Source organism: Mirounga angustirostris, unplaced genomic scaffold (assembly GCF_029215605.1).
Source record: "Mirounga angustirostris isolate CCGP_5_RB_7025 unplaced genomic scaffold, mMirAng1.0.hap1 SCAF_5, whole genome shotgun sequence".
NCBI lineage: Eukaryota > Metazoa > Chordata > Mammalia > Carnivora > Phocidae > Mirounga > Mirounga angustirostris.
The window spans coordinates 119,682,407-119,694,546 of record NW_026991713.1 but is presented as its reverse complement, the minus strand read 5'-3'; the positions used below and the strand labels follow the sequence as shown (position 1 = coordinate 119,694,546).

Here is a 12,140-nt window from a genome sequence, read left to right as displayed (position 1 = left end):
TATTTTTTTTTTAAGATTTTATTTATTTATTTGAGAGAGAGACTGAGATAGAGAGAACATGAGAGGGGGTAGGGTCAGAGGGAGAAGCAGACCCCCCGCCGAGCAGGGAGCCCAACGCGAGACTCGATCCCGGGACTCCAGGATCATGACCTGAGCCGAAGGCAGTCGCTTAACCAACTGAGCCACCCAGGCACCCATCAAGTTCATATTTTTAAGACCTTGTTTTTCCTTTCAATTTTGAAGTAATTTCAAATTTCCATAAAGGTTGCATTAATAGCACAAGGAGCTCTTCCTCTTATAAACCATTTCAGAGTTATTTATCAATATATATTGACATCCCAGAATGCTTTATTTATTTATTTAAAAAATTGTATTTATTTATTTGAGAGAGCGCGAACATGAGCCGGGAGGGGGGAGGGGCAAAGGGAGAGGAAGAAATAAACTCTCCACTGAGCAGGGAGCCCGACGTGGGACTTGATCCCAGGACCTTGAGATCATGACCTGAGCAGAAGGCAGACCTTCAGTCATTAAACTGAGCCACCCAGGTGCCCCACTGTGATTATTGTTATTGGGATATTGCTACTCCCAGGCCCTCTCAGTGGGAATAGCTAGGAAATACATGTGTGTATATATAGATACAGAGTTATATACACATTCACATCAATATTTTTTCAGTGCTTATCTCTATATTTTGAAGTCTGTGAGGTCAGAATCATATACTGATTTAGTATATGAGTATATATTATACATATACACATACCTATATGTATCTATATGTATTTTTATATATACCCTGCATTGGCTGCCCTTTTCATCATTTTTGGGATTTGATACTCAGCTGTAGCCACCACTCCTTCCCTCTTCTCTGAAGTGGTTGGTCTTCTCACCTTGCTTACGCTTTGGCACTATCTCCACCCCGACCCTCAGCACCCTCGTGGAAGCCCACTCTGTGGGGCTTTGACACCTGTGTTAGACTTCCCCACTTCCCCAGCATGGATGCTGCCGTGCTTGGACCCATGTTATGGCTTTAAGACTAATGTACTCAAGGAGTAAGGGAAGGGAAGAAGGAAGAATGGATTATTTAGATATAAATCTTTTATCCATTTAGAGTTCATTTTATTCTACGGTGAGGTATGTGTCTAATTTTTCCTCTCCCACATAGTCAGCTTTTTCAACACTGTTGACTAATCTGTGTTTTACACAGTAATTTGAAGAGTACGTGACTCTTGATCTCAGGGTTGTGAGTTCAAGCCCCATCTTGGGTGTAGAGATTACTTTAAAAAAAAAGGAAAGGGCGCCTGGGTGGCTCAGTTGGTTGAGCGACTGCCTTCGGCTTGGGTCATGATCCTGGAGTCCTGGGATCGAGTCCCACATTGGGCTCCCGGCTTGGCGGGGAGCCTGCTTCTCCCTCTGAGCCTATCCCCTCTTGTGCTGTTTCTCTCTCTCTCTCTCTCTCTCTCAAATAAATAAATAAATAAAATTAAAAAAAAAGGAAATAAAATATTGTTTAGATCATTATTAAATTCTTGGTTGTTCTTGACATTTTTTCTCTTCCATTGTTGCATCTGTTTATTTTTACCCTAGTACCTATTCTAAATGATTACGGCTTTATGTACATATTAGTACATGGTAGAATAAATATTGTTATATATTTCTTTTTCCAGATTAACATTAGGACTAACAAAATACAGTTTTGATTATATTAGTGTTACAATGATATATTATTTTGAGGAAGAATTATCTTTTTATAATATTGAGTCTTCACTTCTAGAAACATGTATCTCTCTCCATCAAGTTGATTTTGTAGTTTTCCTTATATGAGGGTGCTATACAGTTGACCCTTGAACACTGTGGGATTTAAGGGTTCCGACCCTTGCACAGTCAAAAATCCATGTATAACTTTTGACTCCCGAAAAACTTAACTACTGGTAGCCTACTGTTGACCAGAGCCTTACCAAAAACTAGTTGATAAACACATATTTTATATATTATGTGTATTATATACTGTATTCTTACAGTAAAGTAAGCTAGAGAAAAGAAAACATTAAAATCATAAGAAAATATGTTTACAGTACTGTACTGTATCCCACAAATAAGTAGGCCTGCACAGTTCAAACTCATGGTGCTCATGAGTCAGCTCTCTCCTCTGTTTCTTGGATTTTTATGGTTGTTGATTTGTATAGTTAACCTTAAAAGCTTAGTAATATTCTGTTCATGATTATTCAGGGTGGCCAGGAGGCATGTAATTCTGAAATGATAGGAACAATTGGAAACTGGATTGTTGAGTTTTGGAAGACATCATTTTTTAATGGATGGTAGTAAAGAGTGTTGAAGAGCATGGTATTGGGCTGTTACTGTGGACCTATTTTGTATCAAGCATTGTGTGCTAGATACTGGGAACTCAAAGCATAAAATGCAGGGGTTTTTTCCATATGACACTCTCGATTAGAAAGATAGTTGGGCGCCTGAGTGGTTCAGTCAGTTAAATGTCTGCCTTTGGCTCAGGTCATGATCCCAGGGTCCTGGGATCAAGCCCCACGTCAAGCTCCCTGCTCAGCGAGGAGTCTGCACCTCCCTCTCCCTCTGCCTCCCCCCTTCTCTCGCTCACCCTCTCTCAAATAAATAAATAAAATCTTAAAAAAAAAAGATAGTCAAGTAAATATATAACTATAATGTACAAAAAAATAATAATAATATGTGTTATAAATACAGGTTTCTGCAGCTATCAAAAGTAAAGCATTCCTGTGAAACCTTTCATAAGCTGAAATTGGAATAAAAATGAGGAAACAGTTACCGTTAATTTATATGGAAAAAGTTTTGAGCATTTCCAGATTGAAAAAATAACCGTTCTTAGGCTTTTCTGATATCTTAGGACTCACCAAGCAACAAATGCACAAAATAAACTGAGACAAAGCACAGATGGTTACAGACATAGTTCAAAGCTCTGGAGGCTTGATGCCGAGATGCTCAGTGTAGTTCCTCGGGAAGGAGCTTGGCAGTGCCATTCATGCAGCTTTGGGTGCATGTTGCCTCTGTAATGGTTAAATGCGAAGCAAATGTTGAACACCACTTTCCCTTTTTGCCTTTTTTCATAAAAGTGAAAATCCTTTTCGGATTTTTTTCAGTTAGCAAAAACAGGTATTAATGTAAGTCTTATAAAATCGAAGTGGCATAGCATGGACTTTTGAAGAATGGGGGATACCTGTAATAATAAAAAATCTGAATGGAGTATTATGGAACATAATGAAAGGAGGGATTACTTTTGCCTAAGGAATTGAATAAAACATACAAAGAGATTATAAGGACTTTGCAGAATAACTAGGAATTTGACCTGTGGAAAAAAGGATCAAATAATAATTCCAGGCAGAAAGTAACATAAACTAGTGTAGTAAGTACAAAGGGAAGGTGGTAGCCAATTCATAGAATAATAAATAATCCTGTGTGGCTGAAACATAGTAGGATTTAGGGGGAAAAAAAAAAAAAAGAAACAGAAGGAAATTTTATGAATGATAGGGAAGGAAATTTTCTAGAATATCTATGTAGTATATCTAAATTGCAGAGAACTCACTAGGTTGAACTATTATGTTGTGAAGTTTTCTACATGTCACTAAATGTGTAATAGCCAGTTTTTGTACCATTTGTCACCAGATTATTTTTTTAATTTTTTGACCTCTTAAATTGTATCAATCAGTTCTTCATTTCACTAATGTATACATTTTGTTGATAAACATAATGAGTGACATATGTTACCTTTAAGTTACCTTTTTTTTTTTTTTTTTAAAGATTTTGTTTATTTATTTTAGAATGTATAAGCCTGGGGCTGGGGGGAGGGGAGTGGGGGAGGGTGGGGGAGGAAGAGGGAAAGAATCTCAAGCAGACTCTGCACTGAGTGCAGAACCCGACCTGGGTCTTGATCTCAGGACCGTGAGACCATGCATGACCAGAGGCAAAACCAAGAGTTGGATACTTACCTGACTGAGCACCCAGGTGCCCCTTTAAGATACCTTTTAATAATTTTTACGAAATGTGAAGACTGGGACAACATAGAGATTTTTTTGAAGTTTTTGGTGGTAGAGACTTGTGTTCTTCAGAGTCAAGGAAGCATTTTATTTTATTTTATTTTAATTATTTTTATTTTTAAAGATTTTATTTTTAAGTAATCTCTACACCCCGAGATCAAGTCACATGCTCCACTGACTGAGCCAGCCAGGCTCCTCAGGAAGCATTTATTTTAGAAAGCTACAATTTCCAGAGTAGTTGGTAGATGATATATGTATTCAGTATATATACTTTTGAAGAGTATTTATTGATGGCCATGAAGAAATGAGTGTTTATAAGTATAAGAAGGATCATAATAGGCCAAACAAAGAAACAAAGAACACAATAAAAACGTGGTGTCATTTAAGTGTAAAAGCTTAAAGGTAGAGGAACACTTAGAAATTGCTAGCCCAACATCCCTTCAATTTTTTTTCAAAAGGAATGGTAGTGGAACAGCTATTAAGTGTTTTTTGTTTTGTTTTGTTTTTTAAAGATTTTATTCATTTATTTGAGTGAGAGACAGAGACAGAGATAGCGATAGAGAGCATTAGCTGGGAGGAGAGGGAGAAGGCGGCTCCCTGCTGAGCAGGGAACCCGACGCAGGGCTTGATCCCAGGACCCTGGGATCATGACCTGAGCCTAAGTCAGACGCTTAACCGACTGAGCCACCCAGGCGCCCTGAGCAGTGTCTATCATTATATTTAGCATCTGAGTGGAAAAGTTTGAAAGTACTAAATATTCTCTCTGATTTTGGGATTCCTCATTAGTGCCATTTAAAAAGCTAGGTTTCACATAGTGGAGCTATCCATTCATCTGGCCAACATTTATGTATGGCATGCTCTATTATATATCAGGCACTACTGGAAGCATGAGGAATACATAAAGCTCCTACATGGTAGATAGATATGCACAAATTATTGATTGTTAGTGTAGTATGTGCAAGGATTCTAGAATACAGAGAATGTTTACTTAATGTAGTGTAACAGGGCTGAAGAGAAGCAGGATATCTTAGAAAAGATATCAGCTTCTCTGAATTTTGAAGAATGAGAAGACTGCAGGTGCTGGCTGTGAGGAGAGGAAAGAAGAAGGAGCACACCAGTGGCTATTAATTTTACAGACTGAAGGAGCAAAAGGTTTGAAAGAGGAAATAGGGAGGGTGAGAGGGAGAAAGAGTGGGGGTAGTGGTGAGGGAGAAGGGCAGTATTGCTAGGAGTTTGAATGTGATAGGTAGAATGCTGAGAGAGGTTGTCAAGGACCAGATTTTCAGGGGCCTCATATATCATGTTAAGGAGTTTGAATTTTATTTCTATTGAAGGGTTTTTATATTTACTTGGGATGTGCTCCGGTCTACTTTTTTTTCTTAAAGATTTATTTATTAGAGGGAGAGTGCAGGGGTGGGGAGGGAGGGGCAGAGGGAGAGAATCTTCAGGCAGACTCCCCGCTGAGAGCAGAGCTGGATCTCATAACCGTGAGATTGTGACCTGAACCGAGATCAAGACTTGGTCTACCAACTCCTCAGGTCTACCATTCTAAAGGATAGTGAAAGGAGGATTGGTAGAGGGAAGATAGACAAGAGTAGTTACTTAGACACTGTTTAGGCTTTTGCAGTGTTCCAGAGGTAATAATGAGGGTCCGAAGTAGGAGAGTAGTATTAGGAATGAAGGAACACATATTTAGGTAATAAATGAGAGGTTCCATTGACCGGGCACGGTGATCAATTTAGTGTGACACACAAGATGAGGGAGGAAGAAAAATCAGAATGGCTTTTCAGCTTCAAGAAAATAAGTACTGGGCACATCATCATCACCTGAGATAAGAGTATATAGTCATCAAGTTAATTGACTCATTTCTTAGAACAAAGACACTAAGCTTTAAATTCTTGGCATATGTTGATGGCACTTACTACCTTGTTTTAGTTGTTGTCAGCGTATATTGGCAATATGATGATAAGACCCCAAGATAAAATTCACATTTCCGCTGAAGCATTGAATATTTGCTTTTGCATATATCTAATATATGTTTGTTTTTCCTGGTACTTTATCCTAGTTACTCAAATTAACGCTTAAATTAATCTGTTTTTCTTTTCTAGACAGTTGAGTCATTTGCAACTGTATCTGTAGAAAAAATCTTTTTGCCCTTTTTTGTACCTCAGCTGATTCTCACTTTCTCTGTTTGGCTTTTCTCTGTTGTATTTGCATCCCTCCTCTACCCGCCAGTACATACATGTATTCACATTCTGTTTTGTTTGGTATTGTTTCTCTTTTTCTCAGGGAGTAGTAAATTATTTTTCTTTATATTTGTTCTCTGTATATGTTGTGTTTCTGTGTTCAGCTTTACTTCTAATTGCCTTCTCTCTCTCAACTCCAAGGCTCAGAGGCAATTTTATTAAATTGGGTTTACTGAGGACTGTGGAAGAATGGCAGTATAATTTCCTTTGTGTTATTTCTTTTCTCCTCTTACTTAAAAAGGCAGCAGTTCAGTCTAAACTGGAAATGCCAGTATACAATAGTTAACTTAAAATTGTTCATGGGAACAAGCTTAATAATCTCACTAACATACAAATTGCCAGTATCCGTTTTTTTCGTGTTTGTTTGATGTCTTGAGCATTCCTAGATAGATGTTTATATGGTATAATCTAAGTATAATTAATTAAGATATAAGTTTTATTACAATCTATACTTAAAGGGAGATTATTAGGCAATATTTTAAGACAGGGCAAGCCATACTTGACAAATTTGGTTTATCCATAGAAAAAAATATATAATGGGGTTAGAGTTAAGACCAAAGACTTTATCCTAGTCAGAAATTAAATTTACTGGGCGCCTGGGTGGCTCAGTTGGTTAAGCCACTGCCTTCAGCTCAGGTCATGATCCTGGAGTCCCGGGATCGAGTCCCTCATCGGGCTCCCTGCTTGCTCAGCGGGGAGCCTGCTTCGCCCTCTGACCCTCCCCCCTCTCATGCTCTCTCTCTCTATCTCATTCTCTCTCTCAAATAAATAAATAAAATCTTTAAAAAAAAAGAAATTAAATTTACTGAAACTAGCTAAAGTACAAATAGGTTGGCTGAAAGGCAACAATAGGCAGTTTCACAACATACATGGCGAGTTGGACCTGGAACGAGAAAGTCACAGACTGAATACCGTCTGTTCCATCCTTAATGTGGGTCCTACAGTCTTTTTTCTCTCTGTGGTCTCTTCTTGTTTTCACATAATTTGTAATTCTGCTTCTCATTTTATCTGAGTTCCCTATAAGTAACTTGACTCAGTGTCCAAGTTCTAAATTTTTTTTTAAATTGTTTCTTTTTTTTTTTTTTTTTAAGATTTCATTTATTTGACAGAGAGAGAGACCGCGAGAGAGGGAACATAAGCAGGGGGAGTGGGAGAGGGAGAAGCTGGTTTCCCGCTGAGCAGGGAGCCTGATATGGGGCTCGATCCCAGGACCCTGGGATCATGACCTGAGCCGAAGGCAGACACTTAACCAACTGAGCCACCCAGGAGCCCCTAAGTTCTAAATTTTTTTTTTTTTTTTAAAGATTTTATTTATTTATCTGAGACAGAGAGAATGAGAGAGACAGAGAGCACATGAGAGGGGGGAGGGTCAGAGGGAGAAGCAGGCTCCCTGCCGAGCAGGGAGCCCGATGCGGGACTCAATCCCGGGACTCCAGGATCATGACCTGAGCCCAAGGCAGTCGCTTAACCAACTGAGCCACCCAGGCGCCCTAAGTTCTAAATTTTTAACAGCAAGTCTGGTCTAGGTTCCTGGGCTTAGAAGCCATTTTCACCTAGCAAAACATGGATACCTAGTTACCACGCATCATTAGAAATTGAGCATAGATATTTTACAATTTTACAAAAGAGGTAGGCGTTGTTTAGGTGCTCTTCCTTACCTTCCTGTCTCATAAATGTCCATTTAAACTATGTAAAAGCCTATAAACTGTTCTGATGTACATATGCCAAATTGCATATGCCGATTCTTTAGATTTTATAAAATAGTATAGTGTTCTGCATAAACTTGAGAATTTCTGTCTTTTTTTTTTTTGCAATAAATTAAAATTATATTTAATAATTCACAAAGGAATTTATGGCCAACTTTTATTTATTTTTTTAATTTAATTTTATTATGTTATATTAATCACCATACATTACATCATTAGTTTTTGATGTAGTGTTCCATGATTCATTGTTTGCGTATAACACCCAGTGCTCCATTCAATATGTGCCCTCTTTAATACCCATCACCAGGCTAACCCATCCCCCTACCCCGCTCTCCTCTAGAACCCTCAGTTTGTTTCTCAGAGTCCATAGTCTCTCATGGTTCGTCTCCCCCTCTGATTTCCCCCCCTTCATTTTTCCCTTCCTACTATCTTCTTCTTTTTTTTTTTTTTTTAACATATAATGTATTATTTGTTTCAGAAGTACAGGTCTGTGATTCAACAGTCTTACACAATTCACAGCGCTCACCATAGCACATACCCTCCCAGATGTCTATCACCCAGCCACCCCATTCCTCCCACCCCCACCAGTCTAGCAACCCTCAGTTTGTTTCCTGAGATTAAGAATTCCTCAAATCAGTGAGATCATATGATACATGTCTTTCTCTGATCGACTTATTTTGCTTAGCATAATACCCTCTAGTTCCATCCACGTCATTGCAAATGGCAAGATTTTTTTTTTTTGATGGCTGCATAATATTCCATTGTATATATATACACCACATCTCTTCATCCATTCATCTGTCAATGGACATCTTGGCTCTTTCCATAGTTTGGCTGTTGTGGACATTGCTGCTATAAACATCGGGGTACACGTGCCCCTTTGGATCCCTACATTTGTATCTTTGGGGTAAATACCCAGTAGTGCAATTGCTGGGTCGTATGGTAGCTCTATTTTCAACTTTTTGAGGAACCTCCATACTGTTTTACAGGGTGGTTGTACCAGCTTGCATTCCCACCAACAATGTAGGAGGGTTCCCCTTTCTCTGCATCCCCGCCAACATCTGTCGTTTCCTGACTTGTTAATTTTAGCCATCTGACTGGTGTGAGGTGGTATCTCATTGAGGTTTTGATTTGGATTTCCCTGATGCCGAGCGATGTTGAGCACTTTTTCATGTGTCTGTTGGCCATTTGGATGTCTTCTTTGGAAAAATGTCTGTTTATGTCTTCTGCCCATTTCTTGACTGGATTCTTTGTTCTTTGGGTGTTGAGTTTGATAAGTTCTTTATAGATTTTGGATACTAGCCCTTTATCTGATATGTCATTTGCAAATATCTTCTCCCATTCTGTTGGTTGTCTTTTGGTTTTGTTGACTCTTTCCTTTGCTGTGCAAAAGCTTTTTATCTTTTTTTCTTCTTTTTAAGATTTAATTTATTTATTTGACCGAGAGAGACACAGCGAGAGAGGGAACACAGCAGGGGAAGTGGGAGAGGGAGAAGCAGGCTCCCCGCAGAGCAGGGAGCCCAATGTGGGGCTCGCTCCCAGGATCCTGGGATCATGACCTGAGCCGAAGGCAGACACTTAACGACTGAACCACCCAGGCACCCCACAAGCTTTTTATCTTGATGAAGTCCCAATAGTTCATTTTTGCCCTTGCTTCCCTTTCTTTTTAATACCATCATAATTTTTAGTTTTATTGAATGGTCAAATGTCTTCTTTTCACTGTCTGCTTTGGAAGTTATTGAGAGATTGTTTAAAGACCATTGCATATTTTCTCTGAATTTTGTTACATAAAATGTTACTGTTTCAGTCTGCTCTGTCTTTTCATTTTTAAATATTCTTGATCATTTGTAGGTTAAAAAATGTATGTTACAGGGGTGCCTGGGTAGCTCAGTGGTTAAGTGTTTGCCTTCGGCTCAGGTCATGATCCCAGGATCCTGGGATCGAGCCCCGCATTGGGCTCCCTGCTCAGTGGGAAGCCTGCTTCTCCCACACCCACTCCCCCTGCTTGTGTTCCCTCTCTCACTGTTTCTCTCTGTCAAATAAATAAATAAAATCTTTAAAAAAAAATGTATGTTACATTCTTCCATTGTAATTGTTGGTACTTTCTTTTTGTAATTTGAATGGGTAGAGATGCTCTTATGCAGTGTATCTGGGTTGGTTTTGTTGTAACTTTGGATTTTACTTGTTAGAGTTATAAAATAATTTTTGTAATTCAGTTCACCCTGAGTCCTTGTTTTTCTTTTTAAACATTGTTATTTATATATTTGACAGAGAGAGAGAGAGCACAAGCAGGGGGAGCAGTAGAGGGAGAGGGAGAAGCAGGCTCCCCCCGACACAGGGCTCCATCCCAGGACTCTGGGATCATGACCTGAGCTGAAGGCAGATGCTTAACTGACTAAGCCACCCAGGCACCCCTGAGTCCTTGTTTTTCAACAGAGGAGTTTAAATTGATTTACCTGACTTGATACAAGGCTTTTTTGAGAACTGTGTTCTTGTAAATACTGTTGAATAGTATTATTTGGCACCACAGTGCATAGTGGGGGAAACCTCTCTAGGTTTAAAAATACATGTGGTCCTATTGAAGTTGGCTAGGTTATATATACCTCATTACTGTGCAGAAAGAAGTTGGTTTCTTTTTAGAAGTGTATCATCTGATTTTATGTAGACCTTATTTTTGTATACTTAACTTCTAGTCAGCTGATAACTTTATTCAGTATACACTGATACTTATAGATTGCCATTTATCTAATTCAGTCTTTAATGAAAAAGTGGTACTGTTTATCAGCTATTTTTACCTGGGAAAAGGACTAGATGTCAGGAAAAGTTGCTGGGAGTGTTCACTGGCCAGTTCCTCCTGGAGACACATCTGACCTCCTTAGCTAAAGTGTCTTCCTCTCAGGCTCAGTATGTCAGGTTGGCAGGCTGAATGACAGCCCATGTGGGATTCCTGTGAACAGCTGAAATGGCCTAAATTTTGCTCACTCACATAGGACCATCCTTCATCTCTTAGGTCCCAGCTCTCTGTGTTAAACTCCCTTAGGTATACTTACTTACAGCAGAAACGAAAGACAGACCTCTTTTTACACTCTTGTTACAAATCAGTTGAATATTGGTGAGGAAGTTTTAAGACCAAGGTATCGTAGGCTGTGTCCTGTCCGCTGACCTCAGGGCCTGTGAATATTCTTCCTATCGTGTAGGGTGTTTGAGCCTAAGGAAGACTGGGCTTTTGTGAGATCCTGCTGGGACTCTTTTCATGTCCTTGTTGTTTATGTTTTCATGTTTGTAAAAATTAGATTACTGTCAGAAAAAATGAATTCATGTTTTGAAGTAAAGCAGGGTAGATAGTAAACCCAATCTTGACTTCTGAAGATAATTGTAAAATTCATTTCTGTAAAGCACTTTAAGGTTTTTGCTTCATTTTGTTTATTTTCTCTATACTAAGACTTGCTACATTTGTGATGAACAAGGAAGAGAAAGCAAAGCAGCCACTGGTGCTTGCATGACCTGTAATAAACATGGATGTCGACAGGCTTTCCATGTGACATGGTAAGTATCTTTCTATCATTGTATAGAACTGAGATTCTTGTACTTTGTACAAAGGAATACCTTGTAAGTTAAAGGTTTAGGTATCCAAATATTTACAGTAAATTTTATTGGGATAGTTTCTATGTTTAGATTTTCTTATTTATAACAAAGATGATTCTAATAATTGAATTTATCAGAGTGAATTTTGAATAGGTGAACTCTGGTTCTCATGTTTTATTTAGTTGCACTTTGTTTAAAATATTGGTGTTGGTTACCTAACCTTTGGTTTGTTGTTAGGACTGGAAGAGCTGATGTAGGTAAACTTAGTGTAGTGCCTGAAGTATTAATAAGGATTTAATGAATGATTGTTTTTCTTTACTTTGTGTTTGAAGAGGGGAAAAAGCAATCACCATCATATTCACAGTACAATAGTGGCTGCTTCCTAAAAAGTTACTTAGATACTTTCCTTGGCATAAAATCTCAAGGACAAAGATTATCCTAAAATAAAATATTCAGCATAATAGACAACAGTTCAAAATTAGAGTTTGGGGATAATCCATGTACTTGTCACTTTTAAGAAATAGTCTGTATCTAGCAGCTAGTATAGGCATATGCTTTATTTCCTGAGCTTTTAGTGTATGGAT

At 38.6% G+C, this 12,140-nt stretch overlaps 1 protein-coding gene across 14 annotated transcripts in view; it reads left to right on the top strand.

The window, feature by feature from the left end:
- Nucleotides 1-12,140, top strand: part of MLLT10 (MLLT10 histone lysine methyltransferase DOT1L cofactor) — a 218,962-nt gene that overhangs the window by 83,880 nt on the left and 122,942 nt on the right. For all 14 annotated transcript variants that reach the window (XM_045874303.3, XM_045874307.3, XM_045874311.2 and 11 more), the window contains one exon: nucleotides 11,414-11,517. In XM_045874303.3, the coding sequence (XP_045730259.1) occupies nucleotides 11,414-11,517 (104 nt within the window). The remainder of the gene's footprint in view (nucleotides 1-11,413; nucleotides 11,518-12,140) is intronic.